The sequence below is a fragment of the Gavia stellata genome, chromosome 11 (assembly GCF_030936135.1).
Source record: "Gavia stellata isolate bGavSte3 chromosome 11, bGavSte3.hap2, whole genome shotgun sequence".
Taxonomy (NCBI): Eukaryota; Metazoa; Chordata; class Aves; order Gaviiformes; family Gaviidae; genus Gavia; species Gavia stellata.
The window spans coordinates 13,467,607-13,494,259 of record NC_082604.1 but is presented as its reverse complement, the minus strand read 5'-3'; the positions used below and the strand labels follow the sequence as shown (position 1 = coordinate 13,494,259).

At 36.3% G+C, this 26,653-nt stretch overlaps 1 protein-coding gene across 1 annotated transcript in view; it reads left to right on the top strand.

Annotated features, from left to right (window-relative positions):
• SLC9A9 (solute carrier family 9 member A9) overlaps window positions 1–26,653 on the top strand; it is a 210,680-nt gene that overhangs the window by 100,175 nt on the left and 83,852 nt on the right. The window contains exons 10-12 of the mRNA XM_059822852.1: window positions 16,216–16,329; window positions 17,889–18,000; window positions 23,524–23,677. Of these exons, the coding sequence (XP_059678835.1) occupies window positions 16,216–16,329; window positions 17,889–18,000; window positions 23,524–23,677 (380 nt within the window). The remainder of the gene's footprint in view (window positions 1–16,215; window positions 16,330–17,888; window positions 18,001–23,523; window positions 23,678–26,653) is intronic.

Genomic DNA, 26,653 nt, shown 5'->3' with positions numbered 1-26,653 from the left:
CGCATCTGGAGTACCGTGTCCAGTTCTGGGCTCCCCGGTTCAAGAAGGACAGGGAGCTGCTGGAGAGGGTGCAGCAAAGGGCTACAAAGATGATTAGGGGACTGGAACATCTTTCTTATGAGGAAAGGCTGAGGGACTTCGGTCTTTTTAGTCTGGAGAAGAGAAGACTGAGGGGGGATCTTATTCATGCTAATAAATACTGAAGGGGTGGGTGCCAGGAGGCTGGGGCCAGTCTTATTTCAGTGGTGCCCAGTGACAGGACGAGAGGTAATAGGCACAAACTGGATCATAGGAAGTTCCATCTAAACACGAGGAGGAACGTCTTTACTTTGAGGGTGGTAGAGCACTGGAAGAGGCTGCCCAGAGAGGTTGTGGAGTCTCCTTCTCTGGAGATACTCAAAACTCCCCTGGACACATTCCTGTGCAACCTGCTCTAGGTGAACCTGCTCTGAGGGTGGGGGGGTTGGACTAGATGATCTCCAGAGGTCCCTTCCAACCCCTGTCATTCTGTGATTCTGTAATGGAGATGTCCAAATCTACTGAAAGAGGGAAAAAATTGAATCAAAGGAGTGGTTCCTGAATAGCATCAGACAATGTTTAGTAAAAAGAGCATTGTGGGACTAAAGGCAAAGAGGTAGCTGAAGTCAGGTTTTGGCTCACTATATCCAAATGAAGCACAATCACTGTGATCTAGTCATTCTGCTTTTCTGCTGGCCTAAATATTTTGTAAATAAGTTACAAGCAGACCTATACTCAGAATTGAAACAACAGATCTCCTTTCTTTAGATACATGATACAATTACTATCTTAAGGATTCTTCCATCAGCTATCTTTTCATAAGAAAAGAAATAATGCACTGCAAATTCTGCTCCTGTAGCAGAATACTTTCTCCTAAGTTTGCTGTTAAAAGCACATGCCAGGAACTACAGCTACAGTTTTTATCTTTCCGTGAGAGAAGGGGAGCAGCTGAGTAGAGATGGCTATGTACTACTACCACCAAAACTGCGTCAATCTGCTGTTTGCAAGGGGTCCCACTCCAGATACCTAGCACCCATACTGTATTAGGGAGAAGCAGCCTTCTAAAATCATAGGGAGCAACAGCATGAAATGAAATGGGTTTAGTGCCCTTATCTTAAACCCTCCGCGGTCACACAGGACGCGTGTGTGCCCTGTGGCTTTGGTCCTGCTATTTGTATGAGTGTTTTAAGAGACCAAACAATCAGAGCTGTGCTTACTTCTAAAGCACACAGCCGATATTAATTTATCCCTGGTTAATGCCTACTATTTTCTGTTATCAGACATTGGATTGTTTATAGATAATTAGTTTACACTTCTAGGAAGAAAAGGCCACACAAATGTCAGGATATAATGGCTCTTACAATTCAGTCTCTTGACTTTTAAAAAATTCAAGAGTATTTCTAGACTGAGGAAAACCCTACTTACAGCAAAATGTCCTCCATAATTAGCAAAGCAGCAACCACCACAAAACATAATTCTCGTCCTTTTGAAATGAGCAGCCTAATTGGCAGCTGTTGTGATTTCTTCTGGAACTCTACTTCGGAAAAAATGACCTTTAAGGCACTGCAAGTGGTCAGGTGTTACCACATAAATGACTGGCAGAGAGAAAGACTGAGAGAAAAGAAAGTTATTTTTCAAACAAGATTACCACCAGTACCAGATTCTAATCAGTCTTTGCATATGTACTGTGCAGGAGGAATCTGTTCTTCCAGAACACCACAATCACAGGAAAATTTCATACTAGAATGTTTTTTCATTATCTTCCGAAGTATATAGTACCATTGGCTGTCTGATACAAAATAACATATTTGATGGCTAACACTCTGTCTGAGGGTAAACTGGAAATTCTTTTTAACTAATACATGGCACTCAGGTCTGGCACTCTTCAAATAGTATACAAGAGGTCCTTGTCTAAAGGATCCAATAAAGTCCAAATTCCTAGTTAGCATTAAACAGGTTGCATGCATGAAGTACTTTCTTCCATTTAAGTGGAGACTCAGCATAAAAGTTAGCTCTGATGGGCACTGGCTTCTTCTGTCTCATGGTTCCCTTTCTGCAGCTGAACAAAAAATCCCTAATTTCCAATCTCCTTGAACCCCTGCAAGTTCAGACTCAAAAGCAATAGACTGGGGCTTCAGGCAGTGCTCCTCAGGAAAGAATCCAGGTGACCAATTTACAGTGGTCAGTAGAAAGGTATGAAGAAGCAGCTACTTCTGATAACAAGAATAAGAAAATAAAATAGCATTTGGGAAGATTTATTTGTATTGGAATAATATTAGTAAAGTTTTGCCCTTGTTGTAGCCAGTTTTGCTTAAACACTCTGGATATGAGTTACATTAGGGAAAAACCTTGCTCTTGTTTTCTTACATCTTACCCAGATTTTTTTTTTTCAATATTTTTTTAAGACAAGGCCTATAGCAAAAACTTTCATTTTGCAGCTGTTCAAAACGATCCAGGAGGACACAGAAATGCCCCTGTTCTTTTTCTTTCTGAGAGAAGAAAATAATACAGACATAAAGAAGTTGTAAGCACAGATTTAAAAAAAGAAGAATGGCTTATGCTGCATTTAGCATTTGACTGTTCAGTGTAGATACCTGAAATTGTAGGTAGAAATTTCTGCTAATTTTGAGACACCTAACTTCCATTGAAAATAGCAGTAGTCACAGTTTTAGACCCTTCTAAAAGTCCAAAAGCTCACATGTCTCTAGATATTAGCTATCATTACAGCTCTAGCCTAAGTACCCTGAAGAGAAGCAACCCCTCATTCTTGTCCTGCCCTTTCCCTCATAAGTTCCAGTTTTCCCTCCTGAGGCACTAATGAGCTCCAGCTGCGTCACAGGCATGCTGGCTAAGCCATGTATTCCTGAGCTGGACCGTCATAGCTTGCTAACTCAATGCATCTCTACAGAGCCACTGGGTCTGTCAGGCTGCCCTCATTTACAAATTGCCTTCTTATCTCTAATTGAATATGCACCACATGCATAGTGCTCATAATAATTATTACCTTAAAAATGGATTGCAACTGACAGGAAGTGTACAATGAATTCCAATTCTCTACACAGCTATTTTCTGTGTATAGCAAAAAAAAAGCTGAAGATTGGAAATGTGCCAGATGCATTGTTTGACCAGATGTACCATAAGATCTTATGGAACCCTGTAGAATAGTATAATGCTATAAAGAAAGCTAAAGCTGCTTACTGCATGGGTTTAACAGGAAGAATCATAACAACACAAGAAAATCTTGATTTCTGCAAAAGGAATTATACTACCATGTCTTTCAATCTGAATTTCTTAACAAAATCCCTCATTATGTGACTGATGTTCCTGATTACTTAACCACGCTAAAAGAATGTTAATCTGCAGTCTCTTTACGTGCGCCTCCCCTTAAATTTATGTGGAAATGCTGTAATTCTTTCCTCTCTTTTAGCTGCGAGCTACGTGATGGATAGTAAACAGCTAGGAAACATTGCTACAAGTAAACTGATAACAGTAGACTTTATAACTATGGTATATCAGTAATTAGCTGCATAATTTATGATTTATATCATAAATTAGCTGCTATCCTATCCATAACACTGAAAATATTGGGTGTCCACAAACAGAAATCTTGTTAGACTATTCAGTTCTTTACTTCATTCTTTAATCTCCATTTTTCCTCTGGTTTTGCATACCTGCTTTAGTGATTCCTTAACTAAAGATGTGCAGACTTACTCTGGCCTCATTAGTTCCCATCAAGCACGTGTCCCTTTGCCATCAGCATGTTGTAAGGAATACCATATTCTAGTATCTTACACACGCATCGCCCTATGAATAAAAATAGTATTTGGACCTATGAAAAGAGATCTTCTCTTGAAAAACAAAGGAAAACAACTTTCCTTCATTTTGCTTAAGCACAGGAACTGGAAAATACACATGCTCAAATGTAATTCATACCCTGAAGAAACCCAGAACTGTAGTGAAAGCGGTGTTTCTACAGAGAAGCTCGTCTTGTTGAAAAATGATGTCATTTCTGATGCTGGTAGGCTAATACCATATGCAAACTGGTTTCTAAATGGCTTCATTAAAGCTTTTACAATCTGTTTAAACATTAAACAATTTCTTTAAATATTAATAAAGTTCTTTGATTGTTAAGGTTATAGTTTACTCTTTACAGCACAGTAGCAGATGCCAGCAGTTAGCTAACATATACCAATTGGAATTAAAACCTACAGGCCAAAATCTCATTGGCATATGGAGAAATATGTAATGGAATTCCAAACTGAGACACACACTGTAGTTTCTTTGAAAGGTGCCCTGAATCACAAATGAGACTCTCATATGTCTTCATCTGTGCAGCGGAGTCAAACTGTATGGGGCTACGTAAGGTACTGCAGAATCAAAAAGCTGGTTTATATAACCATACACATCACGTAATTTTACTTTGCACAGATCTGTTATTGTGTCTCTTGATCTTCTCACAAGAGGTTGCAAGAGTGATCTCTGAAACATTTCTCCTTACTGTGGGTAGCTAGCACTTATCCCTAGTTTTTAAGTCTGAGTCCATGCAAAAATCCAGCCTGGTACCCCTCCTCTGTAAAGCACGTCTAGTTTTGTGAAGAGAAATTCCTCTAAGTGTGCAGGCTATTAAATCAAGTCCCTTCCTAATTATTGCCACCCTCCTCATCACTGCAACTGTGGAATGCATAGGGAGAAAAAGCAAACCAAAATCAATCTAATCCTGGGCTATGAACATATTCTTGCATCATCAACATGTAGTGCTGAAACAGAGCAGAGTGAAGTTGAACATCCCATACTTAGAGTATATATGGTTACCTTTAGCTTAAATTATATCTTACTCAATTTCGCGTTTTGTAAGAGTTGACAATTACAACGTTCCCTTAAACGTGTAGTCAGTCACAACACTCTCATCTGAGAATTTGTGACAGAGAGAAAAAATAAAGGTAGGATTCTTCATTTAAGCCTTTCTTAATTTTTCGTACAGGTAAACTAATTTAATAGAGTTTTACGTCATGAACCAAAGCCCTTTGACTTTAATGAGATTTGGCTTATGCTGTGAACGAAGAGGTACCAAACATAATGATAAGTAAAACCACTCAGATTCTTTCTTAAAATGTAGTTGTGTCCTAATAGTAATAATTTTCTCTGACTTTGTCTGAAAGACTGACACTTCATGTTATTATTGTGTTAGGTGATTTTAGTATAGGACTTATCAATAAATTCTCCAATTATGGAATGAACCTCTAGAAAACATCATCTGTTTTGTATTTCTATGCATAGTACCTTATACTGCTAAATTGAAATGCAGTAAATTTATTAAACACATAGGTTTACATAGTTTTTAATGTTGAGTATATTATTAACAGGTTTCTTTGTTACAACCCTGTGGTGCCTTACGCTTGCATAAGTGTGTATCGATGTGTTCATAATTGCTCTTACAGCGGGGACATTGTGTTTGGTAAAGAAATTAAGATAGCTATTGCTGGCATGGTTAGATAGGTTACATTGTGATCTTTATAGAGCATCAAACAATTTGTCACAAACGTGCAAGGACCTCACCGACAGAAGTCTGCATGGTTTGGGAGCTAGCAGCTTTCCTCATGTTTTGAGGCCTCTGCTTCCCCTGCAAACGGCAATGCTTTTGCACTGCCCTGAGGATCTTGGGGCAATGGGAGACCTTAAGGAATCTGAGCTGTTGTGTGACTTCTGACACTACCAAACTGTTATTGACAAAGATCCATTCTTGCGATTCGAAATATGTTTGATACATCTCTCCTTTTTAAATTATATGATTCTTGCCTGATTGCTGATCCCTTACAATTCTCTTTCTAGGGATATCATCTGCAAAACTCCATATCAGCTGCATAAAAGCCTTGGTCAAAACTTTTAAAAAATATGTAGCTGACACTAAAATTCTAGCACAATAAGCTGCAAGAAGAAAATAAATACATGTAAATAAGGCATTATAATAGTCTAAAGCACTTGCCAGCATCCCATAGTTTTAGCGACTGCACAGCTGTGTTTCCATTACGTGATTAATGGATTTTCTACCTTCAAAAGACATTTGTACAAAATGGCAGCACAGTGCAAGAAATACTAAACAGATGACTATAGCTCAACTCTTTCTTATGGTGCCGTCTGTGGAAATAATTAAGGGCTAAAAAGCCCTTTGTCAAAATTTTTAAAATTACATGTCTAAATCATGACTAGGATTCAAATAAGTGCCCTGTCTTTCCACACGTTTTAGTACCTATCTACTTTCATTCACCTAAAATAATGAAAATAGCATGCAAGTTTGAGCATTTGTTTCAAGCTTTTGACTTCTAATTCTGCTTCAATCACACTAATTTAGGGAGGTGTTGACCACCCTTTGCCTCCCGTGAACTTGACAAGAGTTCCAAGCATTTGAGAATTCCAAACAGACGTTTAGCATCCTCAGAAGCACATATTCATGTAGTGACTAATACTTTTCTTGAAAAAACCATTTCTCTGTATGACGTGCCAGATGATACTTCCCTAGTCCACCCACCTTCTGCTTTCCTACAGATTCTTATCAGGAGCTATTTTTAAGGTGCATTAAAGAATGACTAGTTGTATCTTTTCACTACAGATAATTTTATGTAAAATAAAGTGTCCTGAGCTCTCAGATTTAAGAACAGTTGAAGGTGTATCTTAGTTTAGGATTTTTAATTTCTGCTTGTTTTACTGTGCATCTTTTTTTTTTTCTTTTTTTCTTTTTTTTTGGCTGATATCAGTTGTGGGATTAGTACAACATCACCAAGGAGACTACTAGTAATTTAGTAGACCTGAAAACATTGGAAATCTTTACAATACTTTCTCAAACAGCTTCTATTCTGTTGGTTTCAGCCAGAGTCACATTATAGCCAGATGCAAACCTGGCCCATTGAAATTAATTATGAGACTATCATTTGAATTCAAATAGCCACAGGCTCACTTTGCATTTCTGTACACCTACTTTGGGGGCAAGATTTCACTTTTCATTCTTTGCACCCTAACGACATCCAACTTCTGTAGCTTTTGTAGCTTTGACATTATTAATCTTTGCCCTGTTTGTGTTTAATACTACATATTCATCTCCATTCACTTTTACACGTATTGTTGTATGCAGACATATACACACATGCCCACATATACACTCTGTGCTATGTAAAATGCATATATAAACAGCACTGATAATTTCCTCTTCTCCAATTATTTCACCTGCAATTTTTTGATGTATTTCACAGATACAAGTTCAGGGTGTTACACAGCCCTTCACCACAGTGGAAGTACCAAGATTGCAGCCACTTCGAAGCTAACTTGTATTTGACAAGAGCTTTCTTGTGCATTATCCACAAGATGGTCCTTTGTACTGTTTTCAAAAAGTACACCACCAGCAAGTATCTGACATTTTCTGTATTTAAGAAACTGGACCTTTCACACTTAATGTTCAAGCAAATCCTCCTCACATTCTATTGTGTCATTTATCTTACCTCCGTACAGTCTGCACTCTAGATCATATCTTTAAGTGTAGAGGACTATTAGATGAGAAAAGCCATGTACTCTAATACTTAAGAAAAAAATGTGGCACACAAAAACATAGCTGCTATTCACATTTCTTGGTCTTTTTGTCCAAATGAATCATCAATTCTTGAATAGTAACCTACATCAAGAGGCAGGGAAGCTGTTTAAAGATGATTGTAGAAATGAAACAAAGAATTCCCCAAATTCCCACCCTAAACATATAACAGCAGATCAGTGGACCTACTAATCCAATATCCTGCTTCAGAAACTGGTACTAGAATCTGCAGAGTCACTGCAAATAATACTGCCCAATAGAACTACAGGGTAGCACTCTGCCAAGGTAATGTAGTTCAAAGTTAGCTCATCAGTAACAGGACTTTAAGAATAATAAATGGAGCTTAATATCATCAGGATCTCATGCTATTCAACACCAGTTAAAGCAAAAACAGTTCTCAGAAGGAGGATGCTCTCCCTAGGTTAGAAAGAGGCAAGGTCTTGTGTCCATTCCCCTCCAGCCTCTATAAACAGACTTGTAACAAAACAGTATATATATGGAAAACCTTGAACAAATAACTGTGGCACAGAAAGTAGAGAAATTATTTAGTAAACACTCTTTTATCTTAGATTAGGCACTGAATAAAAACAAAACAGCATGTCATCAGAAAAACACATGCAAATAGTGGTACTGTTTTCTGGATTAAGCTAAAATAAAATAGAGTATTTCCTGATTTACAGTTCTACAGCATTTTTCCACAGAAGTAGTTTTACAGACTCTAAGGGGAAGCATTAATATGGGTAGAGAGAAGCTGCAATATAATTTCTGTAGAAGAGGTCCAAAGAGAGGAAGTATTGGTCCTGTAGTATGTTGTATTTGCAGTGAAATGGAAATTTTGTAGTCATGAGCATCAGATAATTTTTTGCAGTCTTGATTCTTGCTGGAAAGCATGAAGAAAAGACATCACAGACTTCATAAGAATCCATTTTTTTTCTTCCTGATAGGTTAAAGGCCCTCATATTGGTTACTAGTTCCTAATATGTCAAAGACTAACTGAATTTCTTTCCAACACCCAAAACTTGGCAAGGAAGGAAATTGTTTTTATGAACTCACTTCAGGAATTAATATTAGAGAATATTTCCTCTCAGCAAATTGAAATGGAATAAATTGCATTTGTCGTCCTTAGAAGTTGAATTGATCGCTTGAGGTTAGGACTGTGACGGCAAGTCACAGGAAAAAAAACACTTGAGAGGGGTGAAAAGAGGAAGATGAGATTGATTTTGTGTTTTACTTTTGAAAAATCAGCAGCAGTTCCTCTAATTCTAACATAAATGCAGAAACACAAAAGATTTATTAGTTCATTGCAATTTTAAAGACAACTAGATTACATTGATAACATTACTATTTTTCTTTGACCAGAAGAACAGTCATGTTTTAAAGCATCTAACTCTCCTTTGTTAGCTGAAATTGGCTTTGGCAAAGTCACAAATTGTTTCTTTCTTTTGCTTATTTTCTTTTAACCACTGTTCCACATAACTCTTAACTGTCAGTGGATAATGCCCCTCCTTCAACCTGACTGGTGATTTACTGCCCCAGAAAGATGCCTTCCAAGAAAGTATCTTTCAAGTTTTTCAGAATAGGTCATAAACTTAAGCCTCATTTTTATTGAAGTTATTTTTATTTTGCAGCTTTTTCATATTTTTTTTTCTTCTACACATAGTTTATTCTCTGATTTCAGCTTTATAAGAATACTAGCTTAATCCTAGACAGCACAGGCTGTTCATAGCCTTGTTTTCCATTACCATAAGTATCCTTCTATCAGAGAACGGAACAGCCATCAACATTCCCAAAAATTTCCAAATTAATCCCTAAACACAATGATTCTAGTATCACCATTAATTGCTGATCAGTCAAAAGTTCTTTATATCCCTTCAAACAATTTTCCAGCCACAATCTGTTATGCCCCATCTTGAGCAGAACCCTTCCTTAATACTTACAGAATAATACAGTACCGCTAAATGTGGAGAGCTGTAAAACTGCAGTAATCCCTGAGCACATTATCTTGACACAACAGAGCACTGAAGATTCCTCCTTCCTTTGTGCCTGCAACATCTCAGTTCAGGAATTTAAGATAAATAAGCATTTTGAAAATAGTTGTGTCTAGTTTGTGAACCAAATAATAACTTGGATGACATGCTGTAGGAGCAACAGCATCATCCTCTCTGTTTTGGCGATACCCTCCAGTAAGGTGTCATTCTTGGGTTATTTTTAGGTACAACTTAATGCCTGATGTATAATAGCAAAAGTTGGATGTGCTTCAGGAAAGGGAGATAGTGATCTAAAAAGGTTCCCTCTCTTACAAACCGATCCGTTTGAAAAAAAACAACAAAGTTTGCAGAAACTCCCTTTCCTACACAACTTAGCAAGAATAATGAGAGAATAATTAATTTTTCTACAGCTAGATCCAAATTCCATGAGGACAACATATAAATTATCATGAGGCTCTGAATCTTGCTATACTGCCACAAGTGCACACCAAAGTTTCTACTGCTCTGCGTGTCTTACACATATAAGAAATGAGTAGTTGGCATCTTAAAGTCACTTACTTGTCAATTAATTGAGAAAATTGAATAAAAAAGTTCTTTCTGAGGGTTAATTTGAATCCTGTAATTAATGATGTTGACAGATTCATTGTAAATACAAACCAAACTAAACTTCCATTCACCCCTGAGGTCAAACCTTTTTAGAAGTTCTGAATATTTTACTTTTTAACTCATTCTCCCTCTGATTTTCATTGCTCCAAGTAGTTTAGAACAAGAAAAAGATTCTAATTTAGCTGCCTAATTTTCAACATTTTTGGTTTAAACTTCTTTTGTCCAGCAAAGCCATTCAAGACCTATGACATTTTTAACAACAGAAAGGATTTGCCTTGATGTCTGGGGCCAACACTTTTTCTTTACTGTTGCTAGTCAGAAGTGTATTCTGTGCCAATAGTTTATCCAGCTTCTCCCAAACTGAACTTTGGTAGTGGTGTGTAGATTATACTAGAAAGAATAATCCATACTATGCAAATGCAAAATACTGCTGGCCTTTCCTCTCCCTTGGTGCTGCTGTTTTCTTTATTTCTTTTTCCTTTTACTTTCCCAGTTCTTCTTCAGGCCTTACAAATCGTTTAAACTTCCAAGCTCTATAGGGAAATAGAAAGTTACTGTATGCCTTCTATAAATCTATTGGGGTGATATTGATTGAATTCAGTAGCAGAGCCTACTGATAAAAAAGGCCAGAATTTTGCCCCAGGACATCAAAGATCTTGTAAGAATCTCTGTCTGCCTGTGTGTTTGTAAGTTTACAGTCAAATACACTTAGATATCAAAATCAGCACCATAAGTAAGTTTATATTCTGTCATGAATTTAAGTTACTTTTGCTGATTCTTTCATCTAACCATGTTGTTCTAGAAATGAGCATTGTATAACTATGCTGTGAAGATTCATTATAGCTGCATAAAGGTTTTCAGGCAAGAGGTTCAAATTCAAACCTTCTTTTTCTGATTTTGAAACCTCTAATCAAAAGAGAAAGATTAAATAAAGCAATTAGGTTATAATAAATGCTTCTACAATCTCACAAAAATTACAGTAGTCTGAATTCTCACTGCATTTTAAATCAAAATAGTTAGGGAAAAGCAATTTTCATCAGCTATTGATTTATCAATATCCTTGACTTCATGGAACATTTTGATAGCTGTGTTCTAATTAAATAGCATTATTCAAATATAATAAATTTTATAACCATCACTTAACATTGACTGCTTGGGATTTTAATAGCTCTCTGTCACCTTCAAATCGCTCTTAAAAATTATAATCAATTTTACATCCTCGCTTCCTAGCTGCTGTTGGATTATTGAAACTCTCTCTATTTTGATATCATGCAAGAATATACCACTGTGAGATGTAACCCCTAGACAGGTGGCATTCCTCCACATTGCTAGCAAAATCAATGCAACTAGAGAAGGCTTGCAAGTACCTGCAAGAGGTGCATGACATTCCTTCAGCAGGTATTAAATCAAGTGAAAGAATGTAATATTGCCATCAGTGAGTAAAATTCACTGAATTTTGCTGGAAATAAGTTGTGGATGTAATTCAGCTTTTATGCAATACCCTCGTACTAACATTATTCCCTTGACATGAAAGAATGCTGTTTAAAATATTAGGATTTGAGCAATCTTACATTTTCCATCTCCCCACCCACAAGGGGACTGTGGCATAGAATATATTCATTTTCTCCTTTTGATGCTCCTTTAAAGAATTCTACTTTTATTGCAGCTGAGATTGGAACTTAGTGTGTCCCATCTTCCAGGTGCACTAATTACTTACCTAAATAATCTCTCTAACACTCAGTGAAAATTTAAGTAGTTCTATAAAATGGATCAAGTTGCAAAACCCATTTTGGCGTAACTTGTTTCTCTAATTGGCTTGAACTTAACTGTGATGGTGGAAGGAAGAAAGGAGAAAAAAAAAAAAGAAGGCACTTTCCTTATCTTGCTCAAAAGATAAAACTAATACAGTTTTTATGTCATATAAAATTTTTCACTTGAGTTAAAATAAAATATCAGTATAAGATAAACTTAGTGGTTCCTGCAAGGCTTAAGACACAGATAACCTGGACTCAGTCTTTTCTCTGCCAGTGAGATGGAACTGCAAGCGGCACTTTCCAGAAGAATGTCCCAGATTAAAACTGATTTTTTGCACATCCCTCTTAGTACTTACAATGGCTGAGAATAATAGAAAACCTAAGCATATTTGGTGAATGATGTGGTTTTTAATATATAAATATTATGTCAATTTTAACAGATATTTTTAATAAAAATCTTTTGTAATATGCAGTTTTTACAGAAAAAATAACCAAAACAAAGCTAATACCAGTTTCAGTAACTCACTGAGCTAAACACCTAAAAACCAAGTGCCTGGATTCGTTCTGAACTGGTATTTTTGTAATTAATACTCTACTCTGCAATGTGTTGACACTGGTGATTTATTACAACTCTTACTTTAAAGCTATAAGCAGATTTAGAGACTTCATGAAGAGCTAGAAATGGCACATTACAAATGAGGTTTTTTACTTTTATATAGAAAAAATGTCTTATTACTATGTGTATATTAAAACAGTTTCTAGTATAATTTTCTGGTAGCCTTGGGGAAACTAATGGCAGCATATGAGCACTTTAATGCCAATTTCATTTAGAGTAGAAAGAGGTTAGTTTCTGTGCAGGAGGCAAGGGAAGTGAGTTTATGATTATAGACAAAATACTTCCAAGGACTCGATATCTAGGATTCTAATCCTAACTTTTTTTACCTTTTTTTTACCATGCAAGTAATCCTACTTGCAAGTACATATATAGGGGAAATTTTTGAGTGGCATTTAAGCAACCCACGGACCTGATTTATGGCAACTCAAACAAAATAGGATGTTTTTCAGAGGCTAATGTGTATGGTGCAACTCTTCTTGGAACTCCTTAGGTGTCCCAGAAAATAATGACTTCCAGATGAAAACCTATTCCTCCTATTCTTCTGCTTCTCATCAAAAAGTCTTGACATCTCATCTTTAAAGTAGTGACAGAAACATTTGTGTGAAAGGCATGACAATTTGGGAAAATGCTTCTCTGGAAGCTGTTTCTTAACATGGTTTTCAGAAGATCTCTTTAGAATAAATTGGTTTGTTCTGATGGGATTTACACTGCACAACACTGCCAGTTAAGTGCTTAATGGAGTATCTCCATGGGCTCTGTATTACTATTGAACAAAACATAGAAGCTGAAGAAACACTAAATAAAACACTATGCTGAATACAGGAATGAAAGTGAAGACTGGAGGACGGTGGATAAGTTTTACATTATATCTACAAGCGTTATGTTCCAGGAAAAGGCATTCAGATATCACTTCTTTTGTGACAATAACTAGTTCTGAAGCATTTGATATTTTTTGATATTTTTTTTGTTAACTCAGGGTGAGAAATTTGCATGGGCTGCACTCCATGAATAAATGTGTCATATGAGTGATATACTTTTAAAAAGAGAGAGCAAACTATATGGGGAATACAGAAGACTCTGAATGAAGCTAACAAGCTGGCTTTACCATTCTAAGGAGCTGAATCTTTCATAAGAAACCATATCATGGCTGTGCCTGGAATAGGAAGGAACCTACTCTAAATTAGGTATTGAAATAGCACCTGGATTTTTGCTACACAAAGGAAGGAAACTAGTCCAGATTTAATCTTCTAGCAAGTAGGCAGTGCTCTGATAGTGGAAGATCAAAATACTAAGAAACTAGAGATAAGAGGGGAAAAAAACCTAGCACAGTTGAGCACTAAAATTCACAGGAAAAAAAAAAAAAAGGGATTTGGATTGTATTTGCTCTTGCAAACAAAGCAGTTGATATCCAGCACTATGATTCAAGAACTGCAATAGATTACAGTGTTGCATGTATCTGACATAGTCGCTGTGGCTAAAAAGTGTTACATACCCTGTAAATACAGACTAAGAAAACTAATAAGCCTATGCTGGTGGCACAGGAAACATTGGCCCAGTGAGCAAAGGAAGTATATATTGTCCATGTTGATTAGAAACACATAGTCAAGAATTAAGGATTTTTCTTTTCAAGAATCACTTACTGAAATTATTCTGGAGGTTTGAAGCTCCACTGAAGTAGGAAGAAACAGGATGCATGTAGCCAGAAAAGGAGGCCAGAGAACAGTTACAGGGAAATATAAAAGATGCACTGAACTGAATTTACAAGAAATACGTAAAGACTGCGTCTTGACCAGATTGCTGGGAGACAAGGGGTGAGAAGTTTAAAAACAGTAATGTCATGAAAGCATTTCAGGCAAGAGTAAAAGCTTGAATTTACTGTTGAAGATTATTGAGAAAGAGTATACAGCAAAAGCAATGATATAGCAAAACCTGTTCTCCTTCAAAAAACGTCTGTCAACAAAAAGTTTGGGAAATACAAGAAAGAAACTTTGGTTTCAGAAACTGTGTTTCTAAAATGTATCAATAGTAGATCTACTTTACATTTCTTTAAGTCTTGAATGAGATTTTGTAAATGAAGAGTGAAATATCATTCAGCTTTAAAACCTCTGGAGCACCTTTATCTTAACCCAACAACTAAAGTATGCAGTTGTGGCTTCTCATAGGAGTACCCTTCCCTCAAAAGATTTTTATATATAAACAAATATATATTTTATATATATATGTAAATCCTGTCATGACACTCCTGATACATTTTTTTAAGCATTAGAAAAATGTGTCAGATGACATTCCCACAAAGAAGTGGGATTATGGTTGCTCCCGAAATGGAAACGCAAAGATTTATCATAATAATTCCTATGGGTTGCAAGATCCAACACTTTGAGTTTTTTGGACAACTGGTTTCTCTCATTTAAATTTAATTCAAATAATTCAAGTATACTAACTTACAAATATTTCTTGTGTTTGTTTTCATGTTGTTCAGCACTGCAGCACAAAATGGGGGCTATGGAATGTGTGCTTGGGATAATTGATGGTACTGCCACGGGTTCCGAAATATCTTCCCTTATACTACTGGGGTTTATGCCATTTTGCCTCTGAAATTTGTTTTAAATAATAATTCTGACAGCTCTCATTTTTCCTTTGTTAGATCTTAGTGACTGTTACTGGATATTTATTTTTAGAAGCACAAACATATTATGAAAATACATAAGCCCGTTGAGGATGAATAAAATATCTCCATAGTAACATTCCAGATAGTGATGTATGACTGGTTGTAGACAGATTGACAAACTTCAGCCCTAATTCTGCATCAGGATTTGTTAGCATAGATTCCTGAGCCCAAAAGTGACTTCAGAAGTGAAAAGACCTCTTTTTCTTTCCTCTGTAGTTATTTGGTAGCAGTGATTGATTTTTTCCAGATGTGGCTAAATACAAAAATTTATTTATAATCAGCTGCAAATGCAATCAAGAACATCTCTTCAAGGCAAATTAATATTTTGGCTTTGCTTGTTTTTTCATAGAAGAAATCCTACCATAATCATGTATTTTAGGCTTATTTTATAATACATTTAAATGATATCTTAAATAGTTTGGGTTGAAATGAGTAATTTATATTGATGTCCATACAGTGCAATAAAAGTTTTCATCTGCAGGGTAATATTCATGGTAATAAAAAAGATTATGTTATATTTTAAAGGCACAGATTCTTAAAAGTGCATTTAGGATTTTTTTTTTCTCTCTCTTGGCAATATTGTGCCCATACCCAGTACTGCATTGCACATAGCCACTTGTGTAATCAGGATCTGAGCCATTTCCTAGGTTCACCTGTGTAAACATGTGTGAAGTTAAATTCCCTCAACTTCCTTGCAGTTTGCATTGAAGCTTGTATAACTTACTTGCTGTTTATGTATTTTATCAGTTTTCTATGTCAAGCTTTCATACACAAATCAGACAAAAACATGCAAGCAACTATGATTTTTAAAGCTGAAAGACACCACATATACTGTATAGCAAATTAGACGGTTTTAAAATCCACCCTTGAAATAGGTGCAATTTCTGTTCCTTTCATCTAAACAGTTCTGTATTCCAAGGGAACTTGGTGATAAACAGTAGTTAGTTACGGACATGAGTCATAATTATGTTCTTTCTCTCTCGTTTAAGTTGTTCGAGTTCATGAATTTTTTGGCTGAGAATGTCATCTTCTGTTACATGGGACTTGCACTATTCACATTTCAAAATCATATCTTCAATCCTCTTTTTATATCTGGTGCATTGGTATCCTTTACTTTAAAGAAGTATATCTCTATGTATGTGTGTATATATATAATTTTATATAGATATATATAAAAAATGTGTGCTCCGTGAAAAAAAAAAAAAAAGACAGCAAGCAAACCAATCAGTTCCTTAAATATTAAAAATCAATTTTTTGTCAAGTCCAAAGGCAATCATCTTCATTATGTATGTCTCAATAACTGGCTCAATGCCCACAAGCACACAGTCTTTTGACAGTTGCTGTTTTGCAGATCTGCTACAAGGCAAATGGCTTTAAACCAGCCGGGGAACTTTTGCCACTGGTTTACAAGTGGGGTGGGAAACTGGGATGTGTATTGGGACACATCTGTGGGGACAGGTGCAGACACACAAAATCTTTTTGCCTGAGCCAGCACAGATCCACAAACCATAGACCTGCCTCCAGACAGATAGGTGCCATAAGCAGAACTTCCCCAAAACTACTTAAATTATATTAAGTCCTTAAAAAGCAAACAGTTCTGCATTGCTCAAATCTTTCCTTCTTTGTATTTGATATCTCTAGTGTACACGGAATTATTTACATCATCATGTGCATAAGAGATGGTAAGATTCTCTGCCGTCTAACCCAACCTGTAGCGAAGGGAGCTGTGATGCAGTTCTTATTATTCATCTGGAAATTACATATAAAAATTACTGCAAGTGAACAGTATGATCCCAACTTTCAAAGCTATTACAGTTCATCAAAAAGTGATAAGCAAAGGGCTGCTACTCTGAGCTAAAAAAATCATTGTGTGAATTGTCAGCATGAAAAGAATCGATACCACTGTACAAGTAAGCAACAGATTTGTTGAGTAACCATGGAAGAATTAAAGACAGACTCTTTTTCTTACCAGTCTCTTAGGCACATGATCTGTTCTACAGTCCACAGCATGTCTCAGACTACGAGTGCCAGTAATTGAGCCCTAAGAGTCACAAGACAAAGGGAGGACAGAACCTGCTAAAAGCATGTATGAGGAACTCTGATTGTCTTTTTTTTTAATCTGAAATAGCCTCATGTTTCTAATTAAGGCAACTTTTGTGATCATTCCGCAGAGAAGTAATAAAGAACTTCTTTTGAAAAATCTTCAAAGAAAAAGGGGAAAAAAAAGCAAACAGTGCTGGATATAGACAATATGAATTGTCAGGAAATAAGAAAGTAACCATGTCCTAAAGCACATTTATTCTTTGCAAATTGCTGCTCAAGGAGATAATGCCATCTCTGCAATTGATGATGGGCATTTTACTGAAGGACTGAAGATGAAGTCACATGTGAGACAAATGTGATGAGTAAAAGTAGAGTGATTGAATTGGAATATATAATGATGAATATAAAACCAGGATGTCTGGGGAAGACAATCTCTGCCACTGCAGTTTTATAATGTAATTGGAACCAGAAGGATCTGACGTGTAAAATATGAAGGAAAATAATCTCATATTAATTTTAATTACACTTTTAAAATAACTTTGGAGAAATATTGGGCTTAAATTAACTCTGGTTTTGTCAGTAGTTCCCCCACTGTTTTCCTCAACATCTTACATTGTAGGTGGCAGTTTTTGTAGCAAGAGCTTGCAACATATACCCACTGTCTTTCCTTTTGAATTTGGGTCGAAAACAAAAGATTCCCAGGAACTTTCAGCACATGATGATGTTTTCAGGTAAGTGCTATTTTGGTATTTTTCCTGTCCACATTTAACAACTGACAAAGATAGTCATCTATCCCTAGAAAAAGCCACATCTATCACAAAGAGGTCGTTATCTTAAAACTCAAGATAGTCTCTTCAAAGCCCCTGAAGCAAATGGATGTATTCTCATCAACGTCACTGTGCTCTGGACCTATTTTAATTAACTTTTCGGAAACCTATCACCCAGGAAGCCAGTCTTTCAACCCATTGTCCCACATCTGTCTACACTTCCATGACAGTCTGGGAATACCATGTTTTTATATTGTATTGTTTTAGAGGCACATGTAGTATACCTGACAGTATGCTTATGTACCAGCAAATAAATATCCAATTTTAAAGGTGTTAGCAGTAATACTCAAATCAGACATGGTCTTTGGCAATTCCTTTAACTTCAAGAACAGTTTTACTTTGAAACATGAGACTAGGAGACTTTAATTCCACAGACCTTTTCATATGTATTCCAGCCTGATATTTGAGTACTTTATTTTCCAAATTCAGATTTTATTGATTTTTAACTCTGGTTAACACTGTAGAATAAAAAAAAAAAAATCCAGAAGAGGGAGCCATGTTTTACTCTGATTTGTGCATCATCCCCTGAACTGTTAGTATCTCAGCTGGATTCTGTGTTTTTGGACTTGCACAAGCTAGAAATACCTCCACTTGACTTTCTGGTGCTGGTTAGGAAAAACTCACTTATAAGCTAAGAATATTTGTTCAGTAAAAGACAGAAACACAGATCCCACAATGCCATTCATGAATTAATTTTCTAAAATTAGAAAGTCAGCACCTTTTTTTTTTTCTTCATTTTCCTGTTTTTTATACAAAAACCTATTCCCAATTTTTATGGATAAAAGTTCTTGATTGACAGCCTTGATGTACGCTGATCTATTTAGAAAGATAACAAGTAAAATACAATGCGCCACATTTCAAGCTTCCTCATCAGGAGTACTCCACATCAGGGTGCCTCATTTATGCCTATATAATTCCATCTCTCTAAGAGAGCAACACAGTAGTTCACTGCTATATCCATTCAATCCTTCTGCTAAAAGCTGCCACTGAAAATGTCAGAGAGATGATGACATACATCCATTAGGAACTGGCTTTCAGACCTCCTGCTCACCTACAATTGTTAGCCATGCAAGATGTATATGTAGATCACTCTAGTAAAGCTAGCAGGTGGCCAACTAGACAACAGCATGAAAAATAGCTTCATATCATTAATTATCTAGTTTCTGGGCTCCATTTTGCTTTTATTTTTCATCAGATAAAGTATAGAATTAAAAATCTTCTAAAATATATCTTATTCTTCAGCTTTTCTGTCCTCGTTTTCTCCAGTCAAATTTCATTCTCTGCAGAACCAGGAACAGCAAGTAGCCTGCAGCCAACAACTGAATTTGAGAACTCAGTCTCACGGTAGCTTTCCAGTACAATCTGGCAGCTGAGAACTGAAAATAGTGCTATCGAAATCTTCTAAAATGTAAATGTTAAAATACTCAGTAAAGTAATTTTTGACTGTTTTCAAAGAAACACTGTATTTTGTAGACAAAAATGTCTTTACAACGTTATAAAAAAGTAAATAGCATCATCTGCGAGTAGAGCAATAAAGACTGACTGCCTCTCACACTGCCAGCAACTTCACACTTCACAGAACACTTCGGATATGTGGATTTTCTGTGTAATTGTACTTTTTAATATGCACTAAGATTTGTGCTTAGTTACCAATAACATTCTTATTTACTATAAATGGATCATACTGTATATAGTGATAAACAGAGAAGACAGTGACTGCCAGAAGAGAGACACATTTCTGATATGAGTAAACAAGACATTGAATTTGAGTTTGGAGGAAGACTCATTGCCTACAGAAGATCAGCAGCAATATTCTTGTATAGCATCAGGTTCTAGACAAAAGCCTATGAAAACTGGGCTTCACTCACCACAGCATCACACACTCAGGTGTAGAAAACAACAAATTTAGAGTTAGTTTTGTTTTCCATCTTATCATTACTAAATGCACCAAACATTTACTGCTTTCTTTACTGAGTTTTACTGCCATAATCACCACGAATATCAAAGTCTGAAAAAATCAATTAAGGTCAGGCAAGTGCATTGTCGATTAGCATTTGAGTATACCTTATTCTGCAAAGAATTCTACTGAAGTCATTAAGTTCTACTTTTTGAGGAGCATTAATATATTTGAGAAAAGGTGGAAAAGTTAGGCTTGGAAGTGGATTATGTAGCATTTTGATTTATTACATTCTTCATCTGCTTCTGCCACTCCTCTAACAACACATTACAGAGGGTGGATTCCCTTTTACACTATGTTTAATCATGATTCCTGATAATATTCCATTGTAAATCAAAACTAGATTAGTTCTTGTATAATTAAGCCTGGGCTTCTCAAATTAAGTTCAACATCAGCTAAAATGAGCAGGCTAGCAGTCTCTGCTCATGTGAAAAAGAAATATTTTAATGTCTTAAATTGTAAGGGAGCTATCACTATACACTAGTGGTCTATGCTGCATGAAAAATGCCTCATTTCAGTTCAGACCCTGCTATGATGCCTTTAACTGGTAATAAAAATAAAAGGAAAGGAAACTGAATGGATCCAGATGGACTTATTAATGACAATAACATGTTTGATATTTGGGCATCACTGCCACATGACCAGCAGGCAACTATTTCACAGGTACAGTACTGCACCCTCCACTCTTCTTCCAATATCTCTATATACTTTTTACTGTGCTTTCCTCTTCTCTACAGCATATAAATCAGCAAGAGAGAGGCTTGTGGGACATGGTGCTACAGGGGTGGTTGCTTTTAATATAAGACATTACAGCAGCAGTGGAGTCTGAAAGGGTGGAACACAAATGCAGAAGAAAAACAAAACTGTGTACAGGCAGCTGTTGTAAAGGCATTTACATCTGCACACTCGTACATACATGGTGGTGGGAAGTGTCGAAGTGAACTTTTCCAAGAAGAGAGATATGAAAAGAAATCAGCTAAAGAGGAAAGAAAGCAAGGAAGAAAAGAGCAGACAACTACGGTTGAAACCAAAACACCAGATCTACATACAGAAAGTATCCTTTCCTGGCAGATTCTCTCCGCACTACCCACAAACACTACTGCCCTCAAAGGCTCTTCAGAGGGATGGGTTCAGAGGGATGTGTGTTTGTGGAGTGTGAGCAAAGGAGGGATGACAGCCCAATAGGGCACACCTTTTCTGTTCTGTGGGCCTCTGAAGCTTAACTCTGGGGGTGGTTTTCTTTGGAGGCCCTGACACATTAAAGAATATCTCTTAAAGATGAATCCCTAATGGCTGGCACAGCTAGCAGAAAAATCTGGTAGGAAATCTGTGATAGAGCCCAAAGGATCAGTGGATCACAGCACAGAAGTGGAGCTGCTGTCAGTGCGGCATCTCTGAAAGATGAGGGGAGAGAATCTCTGCTAATGGTTCATCAGAGCGTTTTCCTTCTACTGTGCCACTCTCTCCAGGTGTAGCTGAGGTACCAAAGTCTATTGGAGCCAATCATTCCATTGTACTTTGTTGGTATTTTTCCCTGAGGTGTGTTATAGAAAACCTAACCTTCCTGATCTTCAGTCTATTTCAGTATCTTACCAACTTCTGAGGTTGTTAAAATTCCCTTCCTTCATGTTGTTACCTGGAATGTATTTTGATATATATAATAGTGTTCCTTGCTTCTCTTTGAGTCTTTACATTTTAGGTTGTATTCATCTGCTTCCCACTGCTTTAGTTGAAGCAAATGTTTTGTTTGATTATGTATTTTACTTTAGACATGTTTTTAGTTGAAACTGAGTTAGCTGTTATAGATCACGTTGAGACTTTTATAAATGAAAAATGCAGTGAAGGCACTCACTGTTTCTCTAAACTGAAGAAATACCCAGTCCAGTGCTCAAGAAGTAGAGTCTCTTAATGACATATTAATTAACAACTTTTTTTAATATTCCCTCTTACAAAAAGAGATGTTCTAGAATTAATATTGCACATACCATTGTGATGCAGTTGTGGAAAGCAGCCTTGTTTTCCACCAAAACGTAGCCACCAATAATTCAAGCGTTTAATCTGGGGCTAGTCATCTAGATTACCACTATAACCACTGGGAAAAAATTATTTCAATAGTGGTTCATTCCCTCCTCAGATCATGTTTAAAATGAGCTGATACTTTTTTCCATAAGAAAATAGTAATGCATGTGCATCCTTAGAGATGTCTTTTACGTAAAAGCAAAGTCAAGGATAAGACCACTTGTTGACTGCAGTGTTATTTTCACAAAAGCAGAGATTTTAAACCTGCTGCCACTGACCATTTTAAGCTAGCGTAACTACAGTCTGGTACTTCCTTGCAGAAATGGCTTTGTGTTGTTCTCTATGGATAAACTGGCCATCTTCTATACCAAATAATTCACATTCCAGCCATGTAATCTTAAAGAGCTTTAGAGCTCTACCTCAAAAATAGCTGCATTTAGCAGCTGATTAAATGATTCTGCATATACCATCAGTGCCTTACAAGAGGTTTAATTATTAGATTTAATCTCTCAATACTTGCAAAGTACTTTTTGGATTCAGTGTGTATTGTATACATGTAATGGGTTTGCTCTTTACACTTATTTTGTGGAATTTTTTTTAGAAAACAATAAAGTAAATTTAAACAGATAAATGAAAAGCATTGGAAAATCTAGAGTATCATTTGTATTATGCATCCTGAGGGCTGGAGGCACTAGCGGGCTTTTTTCCCCCCTCTTTTTTTAAATGTGTCACTCTGTGAGGACCTATTTAGTTAGCTTATTTGGGCTTTTTTTAAACTCACTGTTAGCTGTTTTCTTCACATTTGTAAGTTTTTGTTTATTCAGTCTCTGTAGGTGTATTTTACAATTATTATAATATTTCAAGTACACTAAGAGCTAAAAACCTACATTTATTCTGCATCCCCTTTTTAGATATTCAGAATCATCTTTTAAAAACTATTCATTGTGTTAAAGTCATAATTTTTCTAACTGTTCTTAGCACATTGAAAGATTTTAAAGAAATTTTAAAGAAATTTTCTATTTTTTCAAGCAAGAAATGGGTAGCCTTATTTGGGTACAGATTTTAATGCCAACCCTCTTTCTCACTTGCACCTGATTTCATGAGTGGTCCCTCTGAAACCGGTAAAACAACACAGGCAATAGATTCCTTTTTTAACATGCATAAAGTCCAGATTACTATTTAATTTGTAATTATTTAAGACAAAGAATTCAGTGGATGTAAAACAAATGTGTGATTGTTATGTGAATATGAGAGTAGTTTCATTGTCTGCTTTTGCAAAGTTGCTTACATTGCATTAAACACCATCCTTTCAATTAGCACAATTCAGCATTTTATAAGTATGATCATGGTCTGAAAATTTCCTCTGCCTTTGGAATTGGGTTTGGGCTGAAAAGGGAAAAATTCTGTTTCTCCATCACATTAAGTTCATCATTCTTGTCTGTTTTTTTTAGGTTTACGTGGTGCAATAGCATTTGCATTGGCTATTCGAGACACAGCATCCCAACCCAAACAAATGATGTTTACAACAGCACTGCTTATTGTGTTTTTCACAGTCTGGGTATTTGGTGGGGGCACAACACCAATGCTCACGTGGCTTCAGATCAGGTTAGTACTCTCTTTACAATATTAACCATCAAACTAGAATGCAATCACTATGGATCAATCACTAAATTCCTACAGCTTTCTAAGGCTTATTTATATGTTTTTTAATAGAGTTTTACAAGCACAAAGGAAGTATTTGGCTACCTGGTAGGGGCTCCAGACCACAAGGAACTCTTCCCAAGTTTGTTATGGGTTTGGACCTAGGTCAGACCCATCCTTATTTCCTAAGAGTTTGTTTCGCTACTATTCCTTTTAAACCCTGTGAATAAATATTAGCAGTATCCTCCTCACTGTTGAAGAAAGAACTATAAAGGCAGGTTTTGCCCTCCTCTAAAAATGTGCATTTATTACACAAATATGTCATAAATAATGTATTTCTAATTTTAATGTGAATATACTACAAAATCTACCTGCATTGATGCATCATTCAGCCATTAATTTATTACTCATTGTTTTATATATGCTCCTTCACTATATTATTTTTTAAATTACTTCATAGTCACTTGTATTCACAGACAGCAATGAGTGACAAGGGAGGTTAAATGAGAAAAGAGAGGGAAATAGGAAGCTGGAACAAAGAGTATCTAATTTAAATGTAGTGTCCTGCCAAGTGTGCTTTTTTGAAACCCCACTTTTAACAATAAAAGTGTAATGCTATTGCTGAGTTCTGGTTACTTCATAATCCATTTAGAACTCACTGCCATGGTTCGTGAGATCACCAGAGAAAACCTCAGTATCAAAATAGGCTTGTAATTCACAATTCCTTATCGTTTATTCTATATATAGCATATGCTTTCCTTGTTTACAAAATGATGCCTGATTAACACAGTCTTCGTGTCAGACTGTTGCTATAAAATACCAGCTAAAGATAACTAAATTGGAGTTTTAACAAAGAGCATAGATAAAAGCTTGCAGACAAAATAAGGACTAGGGTACAAGTGTACTGTATAAACATAAAATGCAGGCATCCATGTGCAATGTGGGGGCTTTCTATTTCTGTGACAGTTTGATTCTTTTTCATGACATCTCTCTTATGTCCCATAATGTCAATCAATTTCATTACAGTTTGGATATACTCCACCACTATCAGCCATCTTTCTGAGATTTACCACTTTTTCACTGTCAGTTGGCACCAGAGTTGCTCTATGTGGCAACAGAAATGTGGGTGAGAAGAAATATTCTCATTAGATCTTGTCGACCAAATTGGTTTGGATTATTATAACAGGAGATTAAGGAACAATTTTGAGAATACAGCAAGAGAAAAAGGAGGCGGGCAGTAGTCACGTGTCTAGTCTAAGGACTTAGATCACTAGATGCCTGATCTGGTCTAGCTCTCTAGGTAATTTTTAAATGAATATTGTCAAGTGCTTTTGCTAACACAAGCAATTTAATTGGATGCAATGGCATTTTTTCTGCTACTTAGTACTACCCCGAGGTGGGAAGGCCCACAAGACCACAAGTGAGGGGCTGACTCTCATATTAAGTATTTATACCATTCAATACAAGCATGTGCTTCTTCTTTACCCACCTGTACAATAGATTTTACCACAGACACTGAAAGTAGACACTCATTATTGGTGCGAAATGCTCATCTCTTTGGGGATCTCCTCTGAATCCCAGCAGATCTGCCAGGCAGATTTACCAACCAAATAATTTGATTTTGTAACTGGGATATAGTTTTTCTTACTATAAAGCTATTAGGTTCTCAATTCCCACTTAATTTCTTGGCATCAGCTTCATAAGCTATAAGTGTGTGGTCAAACTGAGTTAGAACTTTAAATAGACATCTTTAATTACAAATGTATCTTGAGGCTCTGATTTCTCTTTCTAGTGAATATATTTAACTGTCTTTATAAGTTATTATACCTCAATATAAAATTTTGTCCTTAGCTACCAGCATTTGTCATTTTAGTCTTAAGTAATTTTGTAAATAATTGTATTTAAAGGTGGTGGTAATTCATGCCAGTTGATACTTGTATGGATCCTAGCAGCCTTGGATTTGCTGAGAGAGTTATGGGGTTCCTCCAAATGACACCACCTTGCTTGGTGTACTACCCCCAGTATGCTTGCAGCTGTGCCTGAATGGCAATTCTGTGCTGCATCTATCCCCACTTTTTTTGTAATAAACTTAGAAGAAAGAGATTGTATTTTTCATGCTAGTTTGGAGGGTTCAGCTCACAAAGCCAAACGAAACTGTATTGTGAGTACAAAAATGATATGATTCTCTGTGAAGAGACTCATTGGAATGGGTTGGTACGTCGTCAATTACAGAAAAAAGGATGAAGCCAGTGAAATGCTGCAACTATGTCTGTAAGTACAGAAAAGAAAGACTGGTCTCACACTAGCTTTTAAGTGTTCAATTGATGTGAACTTACATCAGGGACCATCCCAGGGCAGTTTGAAACCATTTTTGTGTGATTCCCCAGTGCTTTAGGGAACCAGATTTACCACGATTGTTCAAATCCAAAGCATAGTGCTAGATCAGTTAATCTAAACAACTAGAAATAAAGTTATTCACATTATCACAACTAAGTACTTACAGGAAATGAAAAATATATGAATGGCTGTTTTAAGGTCACAGAGACTACACTGGATTTCCCTACGTAACCTACGAGTTGCTGTGTAGGTAAACCTTCTCAGAAGACAGGAATGGTCAAAAATACAGTGATCAAGCAAATAACAGTCCAAAGCTGATTGTGGTTTTTTTGCCAATTAACCATTTCATCATAAAATTATTATCCAGCAGGTAATGTATTTAATTGAACAGGAGGCATTCAGAGGATAATAAAGAGGAACATGTGATTTCTGAGACTATTTGGATGAATTGAATCTTATTCACATGCATTTCAATTTGTGCCCACTCTAGCTATGTGGAATAGGCTACAGTTCCTACCAGTAGTTCGGGAAATGCAACTCAACTCCTCAAGGTTGATCAAGTCAGTCTTATCCTAGAGATGACTGTTTGAGTTTATATGTTAC